Source organism: Prionailurus bengalensis, chromosome A1, assembly GCF_016509475.1.
Source record: "Prionailurus bengalensis isolate Pbe53 chromosome A1, Fcat_Pben_1.1_paternal_pri, whole genome shotgun sequence".
Lineage (NCBI taxonomy): Eukaryota > Metazoa > Chordata > Mammalia > Carnivora > Felidae > Prionailurus > Prionailurus bengalensis.
The window spans coordinates 213,504,429-213,529,359 of record NC_057343.1 but is presented as its reverse complement, the minus strand read 5'-3'; the positions used below and the strand labels follow the sequence as shown (position 1 = coordinate 213,529,359).

Genomic DNA, 24,931 nt, shown 5'->3' with positions numbered 1-24,931 from the left:
ATGTGGAGAGGTGCAACAACAATGGCTGCCCCAACTTTGTCTGCACCTCTGTGATCAGAAGCAGCCATCAGCAACCAGAGCCCAACTTGCGCCTCCTGTTAACTGACGTTTGCTTAATGGTCTTCTTCATCGTATAGCAGTTTTAAATTTCTGCTTTATTCAATGTGTTCCTTCAATACATATAAGTAAAATGGGGTTAACGATGGTATCTATCTCATAAGGTTATCAAAAGGAACCAACAACACAACCCAAGATGGAAGACATAAAGTGTGCAAAAATGTTAATGTTTGTGACTTGTCAGTGATATTAATACCTCAGCATTTTATAAAAACTAAACAAGGATTGTTACTCCCGAATTAATCAAGTAAGTTAAATCTTATGTCCTTGTCTGTGTTCCACCCTTTCTAATTCAGAAAATTGTAGTAGCCTCTTTGATTCTGTGGTGTAGTAGGTACAAGTGGTCAGGGAAGAAGAGACACTGAAATCTTTGAAGTGTGTGATTATCCCCACTTTACAGATGAGGAAGCAGAGGTTTAGGAGGGTGAGTCTCAAGACACAGTGTAACCCGACTCCTAATGCCCCATTTAAGGTGCTTGCCCTTCCCTCTACTGACATGGTGCATGAACATGGCAAGGGGATCTCAGTTTCCTTGGCCCTTTACCTGTGTCCGAGCTCATGGGCAATTGTGAAAGCCAGAGGGAGTCCAGAGTCTTCATTGATGTTACAGCTCCGGTGAGGCTGGCACATTCCTGACAGGTGGGACAGACCCAAAGTCTCACAGGGGCGATTGACACTAGCACAGATGTCTTTTCTGAAAGCAGAGAATAGAGATGTATAGGCTCCCAAAGAAACATCTGAAAAAATCCTCCTGGAAAAAATCTGGGTATTAGTTCACATTCAATATGGTCTGGAAAGCATGGTTAAATTATTTTTAAAACTCCATAGGGAACAATTCACAATTCATAAGATTATTACGATTTCACCTCTAATTACTGACTCTCACTAACACCTAAAAATGTGGGAAAATATGACAATTTTTAACGTTTATTTATTTATTTTTCAGAGAGAGAGAGAGAGAGAGAGAGAAAGCTCAAGCAAGCATGAGCAGGGAAAGGGCAGAGAGAGAGAGGGAGACAGAGAGAATCCCAAGTAGGTTCCATGCTATCAGCTTGAAGCCTGACATGGGGGTCAATCTCAAGAACCACAAGATCATGACCTGAGCAGAAATCAAGTTGGATGCTTACCTAAGCCATTCAGTCACTCCATGACAAAGGTTTTATTTTGAGTTGCTTTTGCCCTTAATCTCAGGATGCCAAATTATATTGTTTGGCCAAAAAGAGAAGGATTTGATTGAAAATTGAAGATTATTTGAACTTTTAAATAAAGGATAACCAACAGTGGCTGAGCATTTTCACATATGAAACCCCTTTTGGTCTTTCTGGGGTCTGTGCTCAAAATGCATCTGAGAACTTTTGCTTATTCATGAAAAAGGCAATTGATCTCATCAATCCATCTAGAGATCAAATCAGTTGGCTCTCCAGCCCCACTACCCTAACTATATGGGACATTGGAGGGAATGCACATACAAATAAAGACTCTTAGGATCTCAAAAAATACTGGTTATGGTTTTTAAATGTAAAAATATGCTTCCATACCTTTGTGGGGATTATTTCAGCCATTGACAAGAGTTAACTTGGTTTGGTCTGGTTTTCTTCAATTCAGGAAGAGCTCTTTGCCAAGAATAACTAGCATAAATGCCAAGAAGGTTCTGAGCTTGTTAGCTGCAAACCTTCAACTCATCAGGTTTGTGTGGGTACCATTTCTGGCAACTAATGATCTGTTTGATGTTTCCACTGGGCCATGGAAAAGATCCAGGCTCTGAAAACCCCTGTGAGTCCTCCATTCTCCAGGAGGCAATGGCTGGGACAAGGGGATAGGAGAGAGTGGCAGCCCATGTCACGGCATGCCAACTGACATGATCCCCACTCTAACGGCAATAGTTTTTGGGTAGATTTGTGTTGGAGAGCTAGATTGGATCAGACAGCCCAATCATTCTAAATAATTTCTGTGTCTGTGGGAGGACCATCCAACCAACGTTTCCACCCCTGCTGCAAAATGTACTTGTTACTATTTCATTTTTTAAAAAGTCTAGACCTGCTTGGAGCTGCTGGGAAAAGATTGGTGTCTACTGCTAATTCACCTGCTTTCTCATTCAGATGGGGCAGGTGTTAGGTCCATTACATAATTGTTTACTAACTGCCTACTAAGTATCTAGCACTAAAGAGGAAAAGGGGGGGGGTAATAAAAGAATTATAGAAACATGAGTCTTGCAGACAGGGAGCTTCTGCTCCCCAAAGCAGATTAGCTCTACCTTCACCATGCACTGGATATTGTATAAGAGAAAACATGCCTTGGTATGCAGTTACTAGCCTTGCTTCATGTGGTATATTTAAGCCAAATCCACCTTCTACTGAATCCAACTCTGCAGAGAACCCTGTTGAATGGATCTCAGCACAGTCATCCATAGGCAAGTCACATACCTCCCTCCCTGGTCCTGCCTTTCAAACCAGAGGTTCCCAACAGGGGTTGATTTTGCTCCCCACCCACTCTTAGAGACAGTTTGGGTTGTCACAACTTGTAGGAGGGTGCTACTGGCGTCTCATGGATACAGGCAAGAGATGCTGTTAAATATACCTCAGCACACAGACAGCCCTGCACAACAAAAGAATTACCCAACTCAAGATGCTGAGGGTAAGAAATCCTGCTTTAGCATTTGAAATACTCTCCACTCTTCAGGAGTTGGTGAGGTTCATCATATACTGAAACCAGGCCCTTGTTCGAAGGAAGAAAAATTGTCATAATAAGAAAAAACATATCATAATAAGAGAACAGATCCTTCATATTCTTATGGGTAATAGTTAAGAGTACAACTATTAGGGTCAAACTACCTGGATTTAAGTCTCAGCTGTACTTGTTAATGGAAATGAGATTTGAGGCAAGTGACATAACCACGCCTCAGTTTCCCCATCTATAAAATGGGAATAATTGATGGTAGTTCAACTACCAGACTTGTTGTGTAGATTAAATGGAATAATGATTGTTCTAATAGATGTAGCACAGTGCTACATCAGACACTCCACAAACGCCAGCTATCATTAATTCACTCATTTCCTCATGTGAATGAGAGAAGAAATGATATCTGCTTTCAGGGCAAGGAAAGAGAGGAAGCTGACACAGTTTCTAACAGTGGTCCTGAATCCAGGGTTCTTCCCTACAGCTAGGTCCTGCCTGGCTGAAGTCTTCCCCTGGCTTCTTGCCCAGGTCCTCAGTGTTCCCTGCCTGTGTGTTGCTCCTCCACCCCCTGCCCCCCACCCCGGCCAGGGCCCCAGTGCTTACGTTCCACACCCACACTAACCTACCTCCCAGCAGAGCTACCTATGTCACAGACCCTAATATGAATCTAATGTAACAGGTTTATTCCACAAACTTCTTTTGAAAACTGCATTCAACTGAAGTTTGATACTTTCATTCAAAAGAATGACTCTGATGGTCGGAGTGAAAGTTGGTTATCATTCTTTGCGGGCACCCCATGCATCGGGATACCAAAGGGACCAAAATGTTCAGGGGCAGCCTGCCCTCCCTGGGGAGAACACACGCATGCACACACACACACACACACACACACAGGGCCTTCCAGTGCATGAGTTCTCTGTGGCTGACAAACCAGGCCGAGCAGACTCTTCTATTTACACATCCCTGGATTTCCTGATGTCTCCGAATCTGCACAGGAGTTCCCCATGAGAATTTAACTCCCCCGTTAATGAAAGACTTCATTTAAAATAATGTCTGGGGGTGCCTGGGTGGCTCAGTTGTTGGTTAAGTGTCTGGCTCTTAATTTCAGCTGAGGTTATGATCTCATGGTTCATGGGTTTGAGCCCCGTGTCGGGCTCTGTGCTGATGGTATGCAGCCTGCTTCGGATTCTCTTTCCCTTTCTCTCTGTCCCTCCTTCTCTCTCTCTCTCTCTCTCTCTCTCTCTCTCTCTCTCTCTCCCTCTCTCAAAATTAAAATAAAATAAGATAAAATAAAATAAGATAAAATAAAATAATGTCTGATGCTTGGCAGGTGTTCAATAAGTATTTATTGAATCAGTGAACAAACATAGCCTCCAAGAGCCTGGGCTGATCAGAAAAGTTCATTAGCCTTTCACAGCTATGAGTCTTGGAAGGTTGATGGTTTTTATTAGCACCACAGGGTCCGTCTGTCATCAGAACAAAATAGTATCTTCATGAGAATAAAGGGAGAAAAGTGTAAGCAAACTGCTCTGTGTATTCAGGGAAGGGCCGGCCGCCCATATTCTGTCCTCACCATCAGTCAGGGATGGGTTACAAGGAGGACTGATTTCTGTAGAGAAGGTTGTATGTTTCTAAACTGGAGTAAAAATTTTAAGAAGAAAATAAAGGATTGGAAAGCCCAGGCTTAAAAGTTACAGGAGTCTTTAACAAGGATCTGTAAACAATCTTCCTGAGCTTATAGAGCTGCATGAAAAAGCCAATTTTAAAGATGAAATCATCATTGGGATATGAAAAAGGCCTGCATTTTGCCAACAGATTTTTGCCAACAGTTTATTAACATGGAGAGTTTTGTCACACACATTTAATAATTGCCCCCTCACTGGTATGGACGTCAGGAGTTGTCTAGATCATAGACGCTGCCTTTAAAAATGATCAAAAGTGGCAAAGAGTAGGAGACTCTCATGGGTTTGAATAGGGGACAACTCTTTCACCTGCCAGCCCCCCTGCTTCGCAGCCCCTGGCTTCCTGTAGTCCCTGGGGTACCTGGTGAGGAGGACGGCCACGTCATGATGGGCAGGGTTAAGGTCACTCTTGGGATTGATGCTCTTCTGCCACTTACAGAAGCTGGACAGTGTCTTCTCTGCATGGTGAACTATTTTCAATCCTTGCTAGAGAAAGAAGAGGAAGAGATTGGCATGGGTGAGTTTACTGTGCTCAGGGCTCATCACAGAAGCTCTCAGAAGCAGCCAAGTGTGACAAGCTCTGGGTGGGCACCTCAGATATCTGTTAGGCAGGAATCTGGCAGAGGCCAACTTACTCCCTGCTCTAAATACCATCACCCTCATGACTTTTATCAAAAGAATCCGAAGGGCAGAAGTGCAGGACAGAAATTATCACTGGAACAAGTAGCCCTTGAAGAAAAATTAAAACTGCATTAGCCAAGACCAAGAGCTGTTTGAAGTCACATCTCTAGCAGCACTCTGCTTCCTAAGCCACTACGATTCCAAAGAGGCATTTTTACTTCTAATGCAACAACAGAAAATGATTTTCAACAAAAAGCTTCTTCCTTGCATGAGAACTCCTACAACCTGGGTTTCCATTTTGGTCTCACATCTGCGGATGAAGGGCAGAGGATGACATAATCTCTCTAGGCTTCTAACCAGTTGGAATCATTAGCTGTCTGACAACAATTAGGTTGCTGCATTGGATGCCCCCAGCCTGCAATTTCAAGGGCTGCTGAATAATCTGTTTGGGCCATTGTTACGACCCAGGATTGGAAGAGAGGGCTTGTTCCAAATTAACTGGCTGAACACTTGTCAAATGGAGGGGGACAGATAATCATCTTTATTTGAATTTCTAAAGGAGATGTTCCTTTTCCCTTGCCCCATTTCTTTGGGGTCTCTATATCAAGCTGGCCCTCCTCCAGGGTGGATTCTACCTGGAGAATGACTACTTCCATTGATCTACTCTAACCTGAGTCTATCACTCTGGCCTCAGTCCAAGAAGTTCAAGACAATCTTACATCAAACTATGAACTCGCTTCTCCACTACTCTGCATTTTGCTAAGGCCACACCCAAAGCAAACAAGGCCTGAGAGGCTTTAGTTGCCTGTTAAAGGCACTTCCAGGTGCCCACCCACCCCCTCCACACACACACATGCTAATTAACCACCACAGACCACCTGCCTTTCATGAAAACGTAGAAAGGTGGCTCATCATCAGACATGAAAACCCATGGAATTGCTTAGCATTATGAATTTAAATAGAAGAAACAGACTTCTTAATTTACTAATCCTCACTGTTCTGTCATCCAGCAGAATCATGTATGGTGGAAAGGGAGGAGGAATTATGGGGGCCTAGCTGGGTACAGGGGTCAGCCTCCTATTCATCTAGTCAACCCTACCTAGTCAACCCTACCAGAACCAAGGCTTACACCCACCATAGGGAATTGGCAAGGGGGCATAAAGCAGGAATGGAAGGAAAGAGAATGGAAGGCACGAGAAAGAAAAGAGAAGTAAATAAAAAGGGAGAGAGGAAGGAAAGAAAAGAGAGGAAATATTTCTTGATCATTATGTGATCTGTGTGCCAGATACTTTCACATATATTCTTTCATTTCATTTAATTGCATCTTCTCGGCATTATTTCTAAAGAAAGCATTGTTATTTTCATTTACAAGAGGGAATTGAACCTCAGAGAAGTGAAAAATGAGCTGAAGGTGATTTGAGTCAGATACTGAATCAAAGACCCCAAGAACGAGGGCTCCTGGGTGAAGCATGGTTCCAGTGGGTGGCCAGCCTCATTAGAAGACAGCTCCTTCACACAGGAAGGTAGATTATCAAACAAAGCATCAACTACAATTTGATTGCCTTGAGGTCTGTTTTCAACCCTTCATTTCTTTGTTTGGTTATGGGCTTTTATTGTTTTGTGTGTGGGAGGAGGTCTCTGAGAGAATGCTCATTAATTAAAAAAAAAAAAAGACCATTTAGAATTATTCCAAAGGAAAAGAACTACTTAGGCATAAGTCTAACAAACCCATGCAAGATCTGTGTCCTGAAAATCACAACATGCTGATCAAAGAGCAGAGGCTCAATGTAAATTTCACACTTTATACAAATACTGACTCAGATGGATCACAGACTGAAATGTAAAATGTAAAACTCTACAACTTTTCGAAAAAAAATCATAGGAGAACATCTTGGAGACCTGGGGCTAGGCAAGGAGTTCATAGATTTGACACTAAGGACATAAAAGGGAAAACTGAAAAACTGGACTTCACCAAAATTAAAACCTTTTGCTGTGAGAGATAGCTTTGAAGGGAATGAAAACATGAACTACAGAATGGAAGGAAATCTTTATTAGACAAAGGACTTGTACAAAGAATACATGAAGATCTCTCAAAACTCAACAATAAAAAATAACGACAGAAAACAAACAAACATGAAATCTCATTTCACTGCAGAGGATGTACAGATGACAAAAAAGCACATGAAAAGGTGTTCAACGTCATTCGCCATCAGAGAATTGTTACCTAAAACCACAATGAGATGTTACTACAGGCCTCTCAGAACAGATACAATTAAAGACAGTGGCAGCGCCCAATCAATGGGGAGGATGTGGGGAAGTTGGCCACAGGTAACACTGCTGGTAAGAGGGCAAGATGCTACAGCCACTACAGAAAACAGGTGGATAGTTTCTTTAAAACAAACAAACAAACATGCAACCACCCCCTGACCCAGCAATTGCATCCCTGGACATTTATCCCAGAGAAATGGAAGACTTGTGTTCACACAAGATTCTGTAGGAGAATGTTTGTAGAACTTCATTCATACTAGCAAAAAACTGGAACAACCCAAATATCCCTCAATGAGTGAATGGTTAAACAAACTGGTAAATACCGTGGGATGCTACCCAGCACTGAAATAGAACAAACACTTGAATGCACACAATTTGGATGTATTCTTGAGGGAAATACCTTGAATGAAAAAAATCCAATCTCAAGAGGTTATGTCCTCTGTGATTACATTTATATATTTTTATTACATATATTGCAATATATTTATATTACAAATGACACAATTATAGAGATAGAGAACAAGCTAGTGATTTCCAGGGGTTAGGTTGGTAGGTGGAAGGCAGGTCCAAAAGCATGGCACGAGTTGTCCTTGTAATGAAACTATTCTGTATTGTGGCAGTAGTCACATAAATTTACATGTGTTAAAACTGCATAGGCGTAAATGCACACATACACACACACTTACACACACAAATCAGTTCTTATAAAACTGATGAAATATGAATAAGGTAAGGGTTTGTATTCATTTCTTGGTTATGATATTATACTAGAGTTATGCAATATGTTATCACTTGGAGAAGGTGAGTGAAGGATATAAAGGATTTCTCTGTGCTATTTCTTCCAACTGCATGTGACTCTATAATTATTTCAAAACAAAAATATTTTAAAAATATCTTAAAAATGATAACCGGTCTGAATAAAGGCTTGAGGGTTGCAACGGAAAATCTTACAATGCACTTTTCAGTATGATTCTATGTGGGTTACTTACTAGTTAGTCATATGTGCAATCCCATAGCTTTGAATCAAAGGGAAGCTGTACTCTTTGAGATGGGTTACGGTGGGTAGGAAGAGCCCACACACTCACACACCCACACCCGACACACTTCACGCACCTACGCAAAGGTTTAATTAAGTTCCCTGTTTAAGTAGCCATGAATATAAGAACTTATTAGGGTTAAGGTGACCACACAGACAGAAGCAGAGGGAGGCCATCTCAGAATATTCTTCGGCTCACAAAATCCCTGGTGGGGGCACACAGCTCAGGGTGGGATACCACCAGATTGGAAAAGCTCAATTTTTGCTTCATTATTGCCCTTTTATATGTTGGTTGGACTCACCACTTTGGAAGACTTACATACTAATCCGTGAATGTCTGTTTAAGGAAAAGTGAATGTTTACAAACCTCTACTCTCCCCGAGCCAAATTCAGTGTCAGCAAGGACACATCTTCATCGTGGGGAAAGCAGAGTCATTTTCCAGATGTTGAAGCATAAACTCTGCTTCCAGTTTTCCCATAAATTACTAAGAGCTCATTTCCCTGAAGGGCCTTAGGTATTAGGCATCCAATTCTCTCGCTTCAACAGTGAGGAAATGCAGGCCAGAGAGGGGCAGTACTTTAGCCAAGTCACACAGCAGGTGTTGGCAGAGCTGGGCTTCGTCCCAGGTTTGCGGCTCCTAGTCCAGGACTAGTGATTTCCAAACTGTTGAAGACTTCTCTAAGTCTAGAAACTTCTGTAAGTTTAGACTTCAAAAAGTCTAAACTTTTTGCTTGAACAATAGGAAAGATTTAACGATTAGCCCAGTGGATGATTTTTGCTTATTTCTTCTCCCCCAGGTCACACTGAGGAGGAGACAAACACAGGAAGAGATGCTCTACTTCTGAGACCCCAGCTCTCCATCCTCCTCCTGCTCTCTGACCACTTCTCAGGCTCCTCCTAGGTTCTTCTGTCCTTCTTTTGGCTCACTGCTCATTTCACTCTCAATCACAGTCAGATTTTGGGACATCACCTATATGCTGCTGACTCTTGAATCTGCATCTCATTCCAAACCTCTCTTAGAGTGCAAACTCATGCACCCAAATCTCTTGATGGACACCTTCTGGATGGCACCACTCAGCCATCCCTGAAATCCTCCCCCAACAATCTTAACCTGCTATTCTTCCTGCTTCCTCGAAGTTGAACCGCCATCAACTTTGTGGTCTAATCTTAGAAACACTGGTGTCCACCTGTTGGTCTCCTCTCCCTCCATATCCTGCTTCCCCATCTGTCCTCAGGTGCTGTTAAATCTACCTCCCCTCCATTTTTATTCCCAACTGCCCTAGCTGAAACTCTGATCATTTCATGCCTGAGTTTCTGTTTGCATCATTTCTGAACTGTTCTCCCTCTTTCTTCTTCGTTCTTAAATCCATCCTCTGTTGTTGCCAGGATGATCGAGTCAAAACCAGAGTCTGCCCATATCATGATCCATGGCTCAAGACTCTTCAAAGCCTGACCTCTAGGAAGTTCTCCCTTCACCTGAATGCAACCTCACAGTTTATGCTCTGGCAACATTCAGACTACTGATATTACCTCCAACCCCCCTTCCCCCCCCCCCCCCCACCAAATGCCACACACCATGGTCTATTTACCTTGCTGTTTTCAAGCTTTTCCTCTACCTAGAATGCCCTTCTCTCCTTTCTTACCCCTTCAACCTATTTAACATCCATTCATTCTTTAAGACTCAATTTGAGCATTTCCAGGAAGCCTTCCCTGACCTCACTCTGGATTAGGGTCCTGCCAGTTTATCTTGCACATACCTGGCTCACAGCACTTGCTGCCCTAGGTTAAAATGATCAAATTGTGTGCCTGTTTTCCTCTTTAGCTTTTTCAGAATAAGGTCTGAGGCGTATTCCCCTACTTATCTTAGGCACTGCACATAGCCTGGCACATGGCAGGTGTACAGACTAAACTGAGGCTGTGCACCACCCCCCAAGGAATGGAGAAAAGGTGAAGAATACATCCACTGAGCCAGACAAAAGTGAAGCTCACATGGGTAAGAGGTTTTGTGGTGGGTCAGTAAAGAGGAAAGATCTCCTGTGGATTAGAGAAGCAAAACGTAAGGGGTCAGAAGTGTAAGAATAGAGCAAAAACCATCTGTAATAATAATTTTGGTGCCTTGAGGTAGGAACTGCTGGGAGGCAGTTCTACATGGATCGTTCATGTTTCTTCACATCATGTGAGCAAAAGCATGGACAGCTTTTATATCTCCCCAAGGATGTTGTGTGGAAATAGGCTAGAGTACAGAGAGAATGTCCCCCTCCAGGGAAGAGGACAGATTTATTTGCTGTCTAGAATAAAAAGGATAATGACTCCCTCTGGGGCACAAGCTGACAGGTTTGCTCACAACCTCCTTTAAAGGACTGTGATAAAACCCACTGTGTGCACAGCATCCACCCAGGCTGCCCCTTTCACCCCCTTGAAGGGACAACGAGGGGCAGCTGCAAACATGAAGCTCCTGCCTCATGCTGTGCTGTGAGTAATAAATTCCTCTATCTCTGACCCAGAAGTCTCACGTCTTCTCCCAGCATCGCATCCAGGAAAGCATGGCAGGATAACTAGTGAGCTCGCAAGGAGAATAAAATCTAAGACCCTTCACAGTTCTCGACAAAAATGAGGAGAATGGACAAAAGGTGACTATGGAGTCATGAGAACTATGTTGAGGTTGAACCATCTACACACATGGGTCAGCGTGGTTGTTGAGATTTGCTAGCTGTGGGACTACTGGCAGAGGGAGTGGAGGAGAGGAAAAGGAGCTGAAAAGTAGATGTCAACAATGTGTTCTCACATCCCAACATTCCTACAAAGTGATTCTGGAATAACCTGAGGGTTAGTCACCGATGAGAAAATAAAATGTTAGGAACTAAAGTCTTCCCCCAAAACTCTGCTTGCTTTCTCCCTACTACTTTTGTTATTTTTTTTTACAGACAAAGCAAGTGCATAATTAACTAAGTTGCTGATCATTTGCTGATCATTTGTGGATCATTGCAAGCTGGTACCTTGTCCCTGTGTAGAACTTCCATCTACAATATGTGATATTTAACACAAGTTCAGTAACGGTGTCATCAGGATCCCTTACGACTTTTCTACTAAATGTCATGACTCTTCCAGGAGGTTTTAAGTGAGCACAACTTTTCTGCACTCCCTCAGCCTCTTACTCTCCAAGTCTCATAAGACTTACTCTCCAAGTCTCATTAGTCCAGGAAACACTTGTTGCATTTAGTTTCTTGAATGCACTTGATCACAGGAGCCCCAAGAAGCATAATTAATTATGCCTCAAAACCATGAGCACCAAGCATGCCCAAGAATTTTGGGGAGGTCATACTGGCTCACTGAATATAGGGAGACTTGAGCATGTTCCATAAAGCATCCTTGTAATTATGTGAGCTTGTCAACACCCCCATCCATGCTAATTTTACCCCTAGTTTCCTCTGTAAACAAAAATAGATTTCCCTTTTTGTTCTTTCACTGTTTTTTCTTCTCACCGTAGTTTCTCAAATGGGTCCAACTTCCTCTTTCCTACTCATTTGAGTACTCAACCCCATCAGGGAGAAGACCTCAAGGAAATCTGCAACAGCTCACAGAAACAGCCCCAAGTGGGAGACAGGAAATGAACCTGCAAAATGTGGCTTTTGCTATAAATTGTTCTCTCTTGGTAAGCTCTCTGTATAATGAAAAAAAAAATCTTGTATGGATTTCCTTGGAATTCCTAGTAACAGCTTGTGATTCAAAGCACAACCTGGATTATGTTCTGCCAGCCAGGCTTAGGTTCCTAAGAAAAAAGATACTGGACAGAGAAAAGAAAATAGTACAAAGTTTTACATGAAAACTAAGGAATAATTCACCTATCAGACAAAAAGTCTTGATTAAAAAAGAAGTGATGAGTGTATAAATTCTTTGCCAATATTTTTGACATTTATCCCAAAAGAGCTGTGATTATATAGCGTAATACAGACCTAGAAATCTCCCTGGGGACAGGGGAAATCACCAGCCTGAATTCCCAAAGCTAACAGGTCTCTAACTCTAGGCCCAACATTAAATCACTTGGAGACCAAGAGGGAAATTCATTCTCTGTGAAAACAGTCACCGTCTTCCTGTCTGTCAGCCCTCCCACCGCTCTTTTAAGCCAGCCTGACACCCTCAGGCTCCACCCCCGATGGCACAGTGACTGCGACCCATCTGGCCTCATCCCAGCTCACTCTCATCCCTCTTTTTTCTCTATCATCCTGTTCTTAAAAGGAGTCCCAGCTTATGACCCTAATCTTGTCCTTCAGATTTTCTATTTTCCTTCAACAACTCTGCATGGTTTCCTCATCTGTGAAATGAGCATAACAGCAACATACAGGGTTGTGGTTGGGCCTACGTGATGATGATGACAGGAAGAAGAATCACACCAACAGTAACATTTACTGAGTGGTTTCTACAAGCCAGATGCTATGCTAACTCATGCAGGAATTAACATGTCTGATTCTCACAGCAATCCTAGGAAGTAGATATTATTATCCCCATTTTACAGAATGAAGAAATGGAGGCACAGACGGGTCAAATAACCTACCAAAGATCATACAGCTGGAAAGGGGAGGGACTAATGAGAAATCTGATTCTCTCCTTGATGTCAACTGCTCACAAGTGTTGGAGGGAGGGGACTAATCCTATCCCTAACCCTTGGCCCAAAAGGGGAACAGGGAGGCCATCCAATGAATTGGTCTAAAGTGGAAAGGGCTTGAGGCCAGGTCTGTGTCCAAGTCCTTAAGGGAGAATAAAAAGTTCAAAGCATAAGATTAGGGTCATAAAATGACAATGAGAGCTTGGTTCAAGGCTACAGGAAAGCAGAACAGGAATGAGAGCACATGGGCTCATATCTGAAGCTACTATGATTTCATGCCCCACGATGTCTCAGTATGCCTGATATGTCCTTCCAGCATATTTTTTTGAGCACTTCAGTTTCCACTGGTCTGAAATATGACCACCTAGTCTTTGAGGAAGCCACCAGTTGCTCCAAATTTAATACCGTCTCAGATCATTCTAGTTTATTCTCAAAACGTGATGAAAATCCATAGTTGTTTTTAGGTAGCAGTGAATGACAAACAAAAACTGCACTTTACACATCATCAACCATAGTGTCTTTTGAACCTACCACAGAAAATGAAGCCCCAAAATGGTGTTAGCTGTCAGATGTGATTAGAATAAGAAAGATGAGAGTTGTAGAAAGTTACTGTGGAAGAGGCCTACCTCAGAGACCCTGCCTCAGTATTCCCTGATGTGGGAAACAAAGGCAGAGGAAAATGGCAGATAAAATTAAATTTCCTTATAACCTGCAGCCCATTGACAAATACTTGAGGCTGGCAGAGTAAAACTTTTCTCCAGGGAACTCCCTCCTATCTTAATGTTAATGTTTTGCTAGAGGGAAAACAACCTTAGCTTGACAATAGCTAGGCCTCCAGGATCCTGGGAGTCTTCTTTAGCATACGAAAATCTCACTGGAAACTTCCCCTGGACTTTACCTCCCCCAACTCCCAAATATATAAGCAGTCTCTCCACAGGGTCTGGGGCAGCTCTTCCTGCCCATGGGTCCTGTCCCCGGGCTTTAATAAAAGCATGTTTTTGCACCAAAGATGTCTTCAAGAATTCTTTCTTGGCCATCAGCTCCAGACCCCACGAAACCCACTATCACCCCAAAACCTCATCATTCTCCACCTCATATCACTTTCCATAGAGCCCTAGAACTATCTCTCTAATGACCTTCTTTCCATTTCATCTCTTAGTTTGAAACCATCCAGAAGCTCCCACAGAATTTGATCCAAATCCCTTTTATGGGCTCTATCCCTTACCAGGCTTGTCATAACAGCGGCTGACCCTCATCTTTGTCCTGACTGCTGATTTCATGTGCTCACTCTTTCCCTTATCTATTACGTACCAATAGGGCTAGATGGTGAGCAACACCGGACCCAGCCTCCGCCTTTAAGTCTTACATACTAATGAAGGGAAGTGCATCCATCAGATGTAAAATTACAACTGTGATATGTGCTGTAAAGAAGAAATACATAGCATTGTGAAAGTGTATAATAGAATCTTACTGGGCATGGAGGTCAGGGAAGGCTTCCTCAGTGAACTGACTCTTGAGTTGATATCTGAAGGATTAAGGTGTCAACTAAGTGAAGACAGGAAGGAAGACAGTCCAGGCAACAAGACCAGTGGCAGGAGAACCATGAGGAGAAGACTATTGCTCTATCCCAAAAAGTAAAGGGGGCATAGTAAGAGATGAGAGAGGGAATCATAAAAGCGCTGTATGGCTTTAAACCAGGGGTGGGGGCGGGGTGGAGAATGGGTGCGGGGAGGGGGGGGGGCAGGGGGGGGAGTGGGTATGATTGGATTACCATTTTTCTTAATGTTTATTTTTGAGAGAGAGACAGCATGAGCAGGGGAGGGGCAGAGAGAGAGGGAGACAGAATCTGAAGCAGGTTCCAGGCTCTGAGCTGGCAGCACAGAGCTTGAAGCAGTGCTCAAACTCATGAACCATGAGATCATGACCTGCGCCCGCGTCAGACACTTAATGGACTGAGCCACCCAGGCACCCCAGATTACCATTTTGACATCATCCTGGCGGCAATGAGAAAATGAGATCAAAAGGAATCCAAGTCGACCAAAGTAAACACAACTGTAGCCCAGGAAAAAGATAACTGTTTTTTTGAATTAAAGTGATAGAAACGGAAAGAATCAGATAAAATTGGCCGCCCCTAATGATGGACTGGATATGAGGGGTGGGAGGAGGTGACATGGTTGTCCTCTGGATCTCTGGCTTCCACACCTGGAAGGGCGATGATGTCAGCACAGAAACAGGCAACAAACCTGTTGCATCGAAGTGAGCAGGTTGTGACTGGCTCTCCTCTCTCTCTCCTGTTCCCCGCACAGTCCTGCTTTTTTCACAGCAAGGTTATTGAGGCTCCCATTTCGGGGTTCATTATCAGTGTTCACAATGATGAGTCCTCATATGTAAAGTGCTAGTTTAAGTGTTCAAGCTACTAACCACACAGTTCCCTCTACCTGGAATGTCCTTCCTCACTGGTTAACTCCTTCTCCTCCTCTACAACCCAGCTTAGCTTCCCCTATCTGGGGTGCTCTTTTACTCTTTCTTATATTCATGGCAATCTCAATTTGAAAATTTCTTATTTTGTGCTTTTGTGCATTAGACTCTAAGCCTCTGAGAATCAGAAAATGAGACTCATATTAGTATTTGTATCTTTAGAGGCCGACATAGCTTTTGACATACAGCTAATATACCACAACTCTCTTCTGATTCACAGATGGAGAAAAACAGGGTATGGAACAGTGATGTCACTTCACCTTTGCAGAGTTACCTACTGGATGAATGCACAGTAAGACTAGAACTCAGGTCTTCCTGCTCAGAGGAGTCCCCTCCCAATAACTCACATGCCTCTGGCTGCTTCCCTGATGTCAGGAAAGGCTGGAATCATTGTTTGTTGTGGTTGGGGCTGCTCATTAGTCAAAGATTTGAAGAATAGCTTGAGCCACTATCTGGGAATCACAAAAATGAGAATTCCACATTGCAACTCTTCAATGAGCCAGCAATTCTACTGTCAAATTATGAACCTTGTACTACTTGGAGATTCTATAAAAGCCTGAATGAGGAAGATACTTGGCAAGCAAAAGGAAGAAAGCCATGGATTTTTTTGTAGCAAATCATTTGTGTCTCTGCTCTTGCAAAATGAGGACAGGAAGAAGGAAAATAATGCAATTATGATGGAGTCAGAGAGCAGCCAATCAAATTCTTTCAAAGGATTCTGTAAGGGTTGCTTTTAGGTAACCAACTTCAAACAATGAAACCATGAGTAAGGTAGAAGGGCCCACAGCCACCTCCAATTCCCTAGCTGAATACAAACAGGCCCATTAGGCAACCCACCTCAAAATATCCATAAGCCCTGGATGACCAATGGGTCATTGGTAACCCATTGGTTACTTACCCCAGGACACAGATACCAAAAAAGGAAAATTACATACGTTCCCATACCTCCTTACCTTCTCCCTTAACTATAGCCCCCACCCCCCTCCTTTGCTGCCTTATGGCACAGAGTCTCTCCTTTGCTGTCCTGCCCACTGCTCCCTTGCAGTGTATTCAATAAACTTCTATCTCCTTTGTTCTGCTTTGTGAATTCTTTCACTGCCTGCACCTCCGGCCTCCAGACTATGGGGTCACCCCACATCCAATCGGGAGACCTCCACAGACTCCAAGTGGCATTGTTTCCCAGGGACAGAGAGATGTGGAGCTGTAAGGGCCTGATCCATGGAAGCCACAATTTGAGGTCTGACTAGCACTACCAGTGGCACTGCTGAGGGGAAAGGTTTTCCCTTTCACATTCAGAAAAACCTTCTTCTTCTCTCTCTCTTTTTTTTTTGTCTGAAAACCCTAAACTTCTACATATTCTGCAGCTAAGCATGCATATAGGCCAGACCATTACACGATAGTGAAATTTTGTCTTTCAAAGTATCAAAGCATAATTTTTACAAAGTTAAAAATGTAATTTTCATACAAATGTATAGTAAGCATGATAGGAATGTATTTAACTCATTAATAAGAAGATAGACAAGATGTCCATGTTATGGAAACTCGTCTGGATCACCCAGCAGAAGAACCTAGTGGCACTCAGAGATCTTGGAAGGAAGGAGGTTTGTTTTACACCAGTGGGCTGAGAGGAGATCATTCTCCAGAGATCTGAGCCCAGAGCATCAACAGAGGGGACAATTTATAGTCTGTGACTTCTGTATCCCTCATTAGTAGTAATTTGGCACCTGTGGCAAGCAGGGTAGGAAGGAAATCCCAGAAGGGGTGTCTTCTGACAAGGACTGGAATTCCCTTATCAGTCCTGTTGGCCATCTTATAACAGATTTTCCCCTAACATACAAGCTAGTTCAAAGGCAGATATAGGAAAGTGATGTCACTATAGTTGGTGAAACTATAAAGAAAGTATGCTGGAATACGATTGCTAAATTAGATACAAAATCAGTTAATGTTCCAGAGACCCATAAAACCACAACTTTCAGAGTTCTCTTCTCTGCTGGACACAAATTATCCTCATCTCTACCAGGCAAGAACCATTTGTACCCTGTCAGTTAATACTTAACTTTACTGTCTGGGTCCTAATCAATAGTAAATAATAATCAAGGTTACATTCTCATAGAATCAGATAGGTCATGTTAGAGTTGAAAGGATACATTGCTTTTGTTTTGCTTGGTTTCTAATCACTGGATGAATTTTCATAACAAAATGTTCACAGGAAGGAAAATAATACATCCATCAATATTCTGAGATACCCAAAGTATGCTTGAGTGATTAGGAAAGTGGGGGATGGTAGCGGAGAGAGAAAGGAAAATGGATCCAGGCTCCAGATACTATTGTTTTTTAAATCTTCTGATTGTGGAGGCCAGAAAACCATAAATCTTGCCTTGAGTATTTTGATCTCAGGTCTCTTGCTGAGGGAGAGTTGAATGATGCCATTCTTCACATATTCAGCTGCTGGGTAAGGTCTATAGATTGCAAAGACATTCCATCAAGTTGGTTGGTTCATTAACTCACTAAGTTTCACTTCATTCATTTGTTTGTTAGGTGCTGGGATATAGCTAATAATAATAAAGAAGGGATTCACATTCTGATGGTGGCTAAGATAAACAAGAAAAGAGTAGACAAAGACACAGAATATTAATGAATTGAGAGAGCAGTATCAATAAAGGAGTAAACTTCATTCTGTGATGGAGAAGACCAAGCAAGGTTGAGTAGGTTGGCCACTGAGACTTCTCTGGAAAGAGGCAGCAAGTAAACAGAGGTCTGACAGGTAAGAAGTTCCAGCCATCAGTACGGCGAAGGAAGGGGTATTTCAGGCATTTGGTAACATAAGCACACAAGCCATGAGGCTAAAGAGGGCCTTGTGTGTTCCAGAACCTATCTGAAGTCCAGGGTGTTCAAGGGTGGGAAACAAGGCAGAGAGTGACATACGGAAAGACGAGTGGATAGAGTCATGATGATCATGAAAATCTCTGCAGGACATGGCAGAAATTTTTTATTTTGTTCTAAAAACAACAGAAAGTTATTTAACAGTTCTGTGCAGTGGAGCAACGCAAATTTGCATTTAAGATTATCATTCTAACTGCTACATAGAGAATGGATTATGGAGGGCAAGTCTTAAAATAGGAAGACCACTTGGGAGTTCACTGCAATAAGAACCAATAAGACCTAAAGCAACGTAATGACTGTAGAAATGATGAACAGTGGGTGACTTTGAGGTGTATTTTGAAGGTAGCCTTGTGGGCCTTGCTGTTGAATGTAGAAGAGAAGAAAAGCAGGATTCAAGACTCCTAGGCTTATGCTATGGTGCAGTAGCAAAATTTACTCAAATGGGTAACACAGAGGGTTGGAGAATGGGGTCAGGGGGAGGCAGAACTGAGACGATCGGGGCAGAGAGGAATCAAGAATTCCACTGCGGACTTACTAAGTTTGCCAGGACTATGGCCCATCCAGGGTGAGATGCCAAGGAGGCAACTGGATGTGAGTCTGGAGCTCAAGTAAAAGGTCTCGGTTTGAAGTATCAATTGAGAGTCTCAGCATGTAGAAGATATGTAAATCTCTGAGAATAGATGACATTTCCAAGGGTAAATGTGCAGAGAGACAAGACAGTCCAGAGTTGAGGGACAAGAATTAATTATGCAAGAGGTAAATAAACAGTATAAAGGGTTCAACATTTCCATGTTGCTCCCAACTTTTATTGAAACCATGCAACAATTTCATGATTTAGTCTCTTTCACTGTGGAACACTCTTAGTCACTGCTGCAAACCTGATTTGTGTGTTACTAGATGAAATGACCATCCGATGAGTCCAATGACATATACCTCAGAAACATTCTCCATCTCCCACTCGACAGCACCAAATTCCCAAGAAAATAATACAGAAATATTATTTTCTTTCTTACTGGGCTTCTAAACACCCTTTGGTGTCCCGTTTCTCGTCTCTCAAGAGCTCTCCTGAAAAAAGAGGTAGGGAGGGTAAGGGTAAGGATGCAGGACAGTAGAGTGGAGAAACTATTCCTTACCTCTTCTTCTTCAAGTAGAATGAGCCGAACCACAACAATGTGAATTGCATTGCCAATACTTGGGTTATGGAACAACCCTGTGACCTAGAGTCAGAAACGGAAAACCATTAGCTCACATGCATAGATAAATACCAGAGTGTGTGTGTGTGTGTGGGGGGGGGGGATAGCACTGTGATGCACTTGAAATAAATGTTATTTTATAGCTTAGGAATTTTGGGGGGAGTGCAACAAAGAGTGAGAAATGCCCCCTGGCCCAATCCATACTATGATACTTAACAGCAACCTTTCCAAGGTGACTGACTAGCTGTGTGCTTGAGGGACTGATGCCTTTCTTCCCTTTGACCCTTTCCCTGATCCATAGTCTTTCTCTCTTGTATTATCAGTTCATTAGTCAAATACCTTTTCCCGTCTCCATAAGACTAGCACTCTCTCTAACACTCTCTCTGGGAAGGCAGAAACACCAAGGATACAAAAGGGAAGTCTGGAATTAGGGGGTCATGAACTTTATTCCAATTCTAATTCTAACTACCTTGAGGAAAGCATGTTCTAATTCTTTGCCTCAGTTTACTTATCTGTGCACTAACATAAATTGATGAGATAAAGTCACACTAAAAGGATTGAGTCACTTGAGCAATACCCAGTAGAAAATATATGACAAATCCCAAATTTCCCTAGGATACACACCTTTAAGAGACAGAATAATTAGCCCTGAATTTCCATCCTTCCTCACTTAGGCAGGGAATAGATTGATATATCTATATCTATCTATATGTATATACATATACATATACATATACATATACATATACATATACATATACATATATACATATACATATATACATATATACATATACATATACATATACATATACATATACATATATACTATAGATAGATAGATAGATAGATAGATGTGTATAGATAGATATAGATACAGATATATGGAAAGAACAAAAAATGTATCTCTTATTTTTGGAGGGTAGAGCATATCTAATGACACTGTTCGCCAGCTGCCTCTCCCCACTCCAGGGTCTGACATACCATGTTCATGATGGTGAGGATATAGGACTCCACATTGTCACTCCCATGATATTCAATCATCTTCGTGTCAGCCACCACCAGTGTCTCCACCCATCGCTCTTTACTGATGGAACGCCGAGACAGACCTCTGCTGGGCCAGTGGTTCCTCTCCCACTTTTCTCGCTGTTGCTCTAGTGTCTGGGAGGTGGCAAGACTGTCTAAACATGAAGGAGAAGACAGTGGGCTAACTCTATATATTCTCATATACTACTCACTTCTGCTTATCAAGATGCAAGGCCATAAGTTTAACTTCTGTTTAACATTGTAGGAATGCAAGGTTCTTATATACATGACTGAAATGGAAGAAGAGATCAATTTAAATGATTATGACCAAGATAACTGGAATTAGCATCTTTTTCTTAAAGTTTATTTATTTTGAGAGAAAGAGAGACATCAGCAAGGGAGAAGCAGAGAGAGAGGGACAGGGGATCAGAAGTGGGCTCTGTACTGACAGCAGAGAGCCCAACGTGGGGCTAAGACTCACAAATTGCCAAGATCATGACCTCAGCCAAAGTTGGATGCTTAAATGATTGAGCCACCCAGGTACCCCTGAAACTTGCATCTTATAGAGAGGTTCAAAGGTACTTCTCTGAAATAATTATTACCTATTTCATTAAATAGACTCCTCACTATTAAAAAGATGTTATAATAAAAAATAAGAACTTTTTCTTCTTCTCTTCCTCCTCTAAATATTTCAGTGCCTACTATGTGCAAGGCAGTGTCCTGGGTTTTAAAACACCAAGTTGTTTATCCTCATGAAGGTTTGAGGGACGTGCTTCTATCTTTGTTTTGCAAATGTGGGAATTAATGTTCAAAATGACTGGTTCAATAATTTCCCCGAAGTCACATAGTCTATAAAGTCTGGAAGATCCAGTGTTTTCTATGCCCTAAAATCATGTATGTTTCATATACACCACACTGTCTCCCGCAGAATAAACATGCATACAACAGGAGAACATGAAAGCTGCAAAAGCTGTATATACTTAAAGAAGGTATAAAGATAGAGTTGATTACCCTGGTTTGCTATGTAGCCCTTCTGGGTTCCTCAGTTTCACTATCTGTGTGAAGTTAGAACATATCCAGTAATATTCACCAAAAAAATGTGACATAATTGTAGGTCCAAATAATTTCAAATTCACTTCTTGTCAGCTTTACTTGAAAACAATAAAGCTGTACTAGGTATAGCACTTTTGGAAAATAAGCCAGGATTGTGTTAGCCTTGAAGGGAAGTCTTGTGAAGATTTGCGAACAAGGAGATGGTTGACCTCTCATCTGCCTGTGGTAGAACAAATTTCTATTTTCCTTCTCCACCTACTTTGCAGGGATAAGTATGTCTTCCCTAAGAAACCTCTAGAGATGTTACCAATGGGTTCTGACTCTGCATCCTTACCTACCCCCCTGTCTGTCACCCTCTTTTTGAGGATGGAAACATTTCAAACTATGTTTCCAAATCTCTCTGTACAAGCCAAGGAGCAAGCCATACTCCAGTCCACGTGGGATCTGTGTTCTAGAAGGGGCGTTAGTAGACCAGGCCAAGTAGAGGAATCCTATCAATCCAGTTAGGTGTGATCTCCTTCTCTCAATCCCTCTTGTCCTTGCCATGTGGGGTGGGGAATCTCCTCCAAGGTGCAAGGATGACCAGTGCTCTCCATGACCTTACATATCTGGGCGAGCAGCTATAAGCATCTTCACCCAGTGCCCTAACAAAGCCTGTAGTCCTTGGTGCCCCCTCCTCACTTGGTCCTGTAGGCTCATCACCCACCCCCTCAGTGGGAGTCCTCTTGCAGAGGCTTCCGCTGGCACGAAGTGTGCATTGTGCAGCCCAGTCATTAAAGCAGGACCCCTTGCTCCAGGCTGTGGCTATGGACACCCCTCCTCTCAGGCCGCAGGTACCTAAGGTTAGGACCTGGCAGGAGGCTGCCACCCATAAGACGCTGGTAGGATAAAGGTGATTTCTCTGCTTCTCCCAGTCCTTGCTTTTCTTGTGTCTCTGCCTTTACTCCCCCTCCTCCACCTTTTATCTCCTCAGTGTTGAGCAAAAGAGTTTAAAGGGGGAAAAAAAGATAACCTTTAAAGCCCATGAAGTTATTTTCAATTTTTCCAGCAAATAGTCTGGTGAGTTCTCAGTAAACGGGCATGTAGGAAGAAACGTGGAAATGAGAGATGCAGGCTGGTAAAGACGTGTATCGATTTAACGTTTTCAACAAGACCTACACTGAGCACTTGCTAAAGGGCAGATCCTGCGCTAATGAAAATGTCTTCAGGTTTCACGTATTCCCCAAGGAGAGAGATATCTGTGCTCATAAACAGTGCCAGAAGCTTTGCAGAAGTGGTAGTGGTGGGATTCCACCTGGACCCTGACGGGACCAAGCTGGGAGAGGATCGTATACACCCAGGCTGACTCTGTCCTCATGAAGTCATTCCAGACTTAACAGAAAAATTGCTTCTGCTCAAGAATTTCAGACTGTACAAGAAGCCAGCCGTACACACTTCTCTTCAAGGCCTGGTGACAAAGCCAGACAGTTCTGTAGTGGCAGGTGAGGTGCCAACAATTCTGGGAGGCTCCTGACCTTGCCACCCCCCCTCCCCCCCACACACACACATAGTCAGCTCAGGATGCCATAACAAAATACCAGGGCTTGAAGGACAGAAATGTGTCTTCTTCCAGTCCCGGAAACTGGAAGTCCAAGATCAGGATGCCGGCAAGGGCAGGCTCTGGTGAGAGCTCTCTTTCTGGCTTGCAGATGGCTACCTTCCCACTATCTGCTGACATGGTTTTTCCTCAGTGTGTGCGTGTGGACAGATTTTTTTTCTCACCCTCTTCTTATCAGGCCACCAATTGTGTTGAATTAGGACCCCACCCTTATGACTCCATTTAACCTTAGTAACCTCCTAAAAGCCCTGTGTCTGAATACAGTCACACCGGGTAGGGGGTGGGGGATTAGGGCTTCAACATGGGAAATTTGGGAGGACACAATTCCGTCCATACCCCACACAGACTTTGTTCAGAGGTCTCTCTTTTGGGCAGGCCTCTAACTGAGAACTTCCACAGTGCTGTAGTTTCCTGCTCCTCGAGGGGCTGTCCAATGTTTTTCTTCTGACAAAATTCTTTTAATAAAACTTATAAAAATGAATATTTAAGAATTCTCTTACCTCGCATTGTTTTCCTTTTCCACCCCCAAAGAAAATACAAAATTATCAACACCAAACTATAGTGACATTCTCTACACAGGACTACATTAGAGTTTAAATTGGTGAAAAATCAAGAAAATTCCAAGAAGTGATTGCAGGGATGATTTTTTTTTTCTTCAAAAAACAGCTGACAGAAAGTAAAGCAATTTAAGTAAAATTATTTTCCAAGGTTGTCAGAGGTTCTTGAAGTTCACATTTCAACTACAAGAAGAGAAGCTCGCATCAGAGCCTGGCCTTGCTGGCTTTGTAAAGGGCCAGAAGGGCATCTCCTTTCGCTTTATGACCAGTGCCTAATACCATGCCTGGCAAACAGTGGCACTCAATAAATGTTTGATGTATGGGTGAAGGAAAAACTGAAGATGATCAGAAACAACTTATGAATCACAAATACTGAAGAATTGCAAGAGTTGTCTACTTTTGCCTATTGGATGGCTTGTGTCAATTAAAGAATGTTCCACACTGAGACTGTGAAGTGTCTGTTTGAAGGGGAGAAATCTAGCCAAGTGGGCAGTTTTGGGAAGGACAATATCTAGTCCTGACCCAGGACTGACTTTCCCAAACCAGAAGCCAAGGAAATGCAGGTATCTGTATTGTCTGATGAGGGGTACAGGACACCCTGTGCACTAACAGAACAGAGGGCCTAGAGATCTCTGGGGAATACAAATAACTGACTTCTTTTTCCCTTCCCCAAACCCCAAGTGCTTTAGGCAGCTCTTCACAAAGCTCTGTCTCATTTAGAGCTCTCTTGGGTAGCAGAGCCCATCTGTCAGACTCAGGGTCACCAGGACATCTGCAGGTAGGTTGAACCATAGCTTGAGCAAGTTGCATGGAGAAGACTCAAGTTCTCCCAGGGAGCAAGGAAAGTGAACACAAAGAGTGGAAGACTCAGAAAATTATAAAGTTTCTTGGACTCTAAGGGATGTTTTTTTAGCATGCCAGGAGCTTCTAGCATGGGCAATAAAGCCATGTCTTCCACTGAAGGACTTGCTCAAGGCTCTGTCTCCTATCCTGACCCAGCTCTTCCCTCACCTCAGTTCTCTTCTGCTGCCCTATGCACAGATTTTTCATAGAGAAGGAGGATTTCTCCCTGGCATGAAGGATTACCTACCACTGACTGGAAACTGGATGTTAACTGCACCAACTGACAGATTTGAGGCC

The 24,931-nt window shown here is 42.8% G+C and overlaps 1 protein-coding gene across 3 annotated transcripts in view; it reads right to left on the bottom strand.

Moving 5' to 3' along the window:
* The window catches only part of ADAMTS12 (ADAM metallopeptidase with thrombospondin type 1 motif 12), a 343,919-nt gene that overhangs the window by 123,558 nt on the left and 195,430 nt on the right, over positions 1-24,931 (bottom strand). For all 3 annotated transcript variants that reach the window (XM_043600301.1, XM_043600310.1, XM_043600321.1), the window contains exons 4-7: positions 20,543-20,739; positions 19,499-19,582; positions 4,837-4,961; positions 662-811 (exon numbers count right to left, since the gene is read on the bottom strand). In XM_043600301.1, the coding sequence (XP_043456236.1) occupies positions 662-811; positions 4,837-4,961; positions 19,499-19,582; positions 20,543-20,739 (556 nt within the window). The remainder of the gene's footprint in view (positions 1-661; positions 812-4,836; positions 4,962-19,498; positions 19,583-20,542; positions 20,740-24,931) is intronic.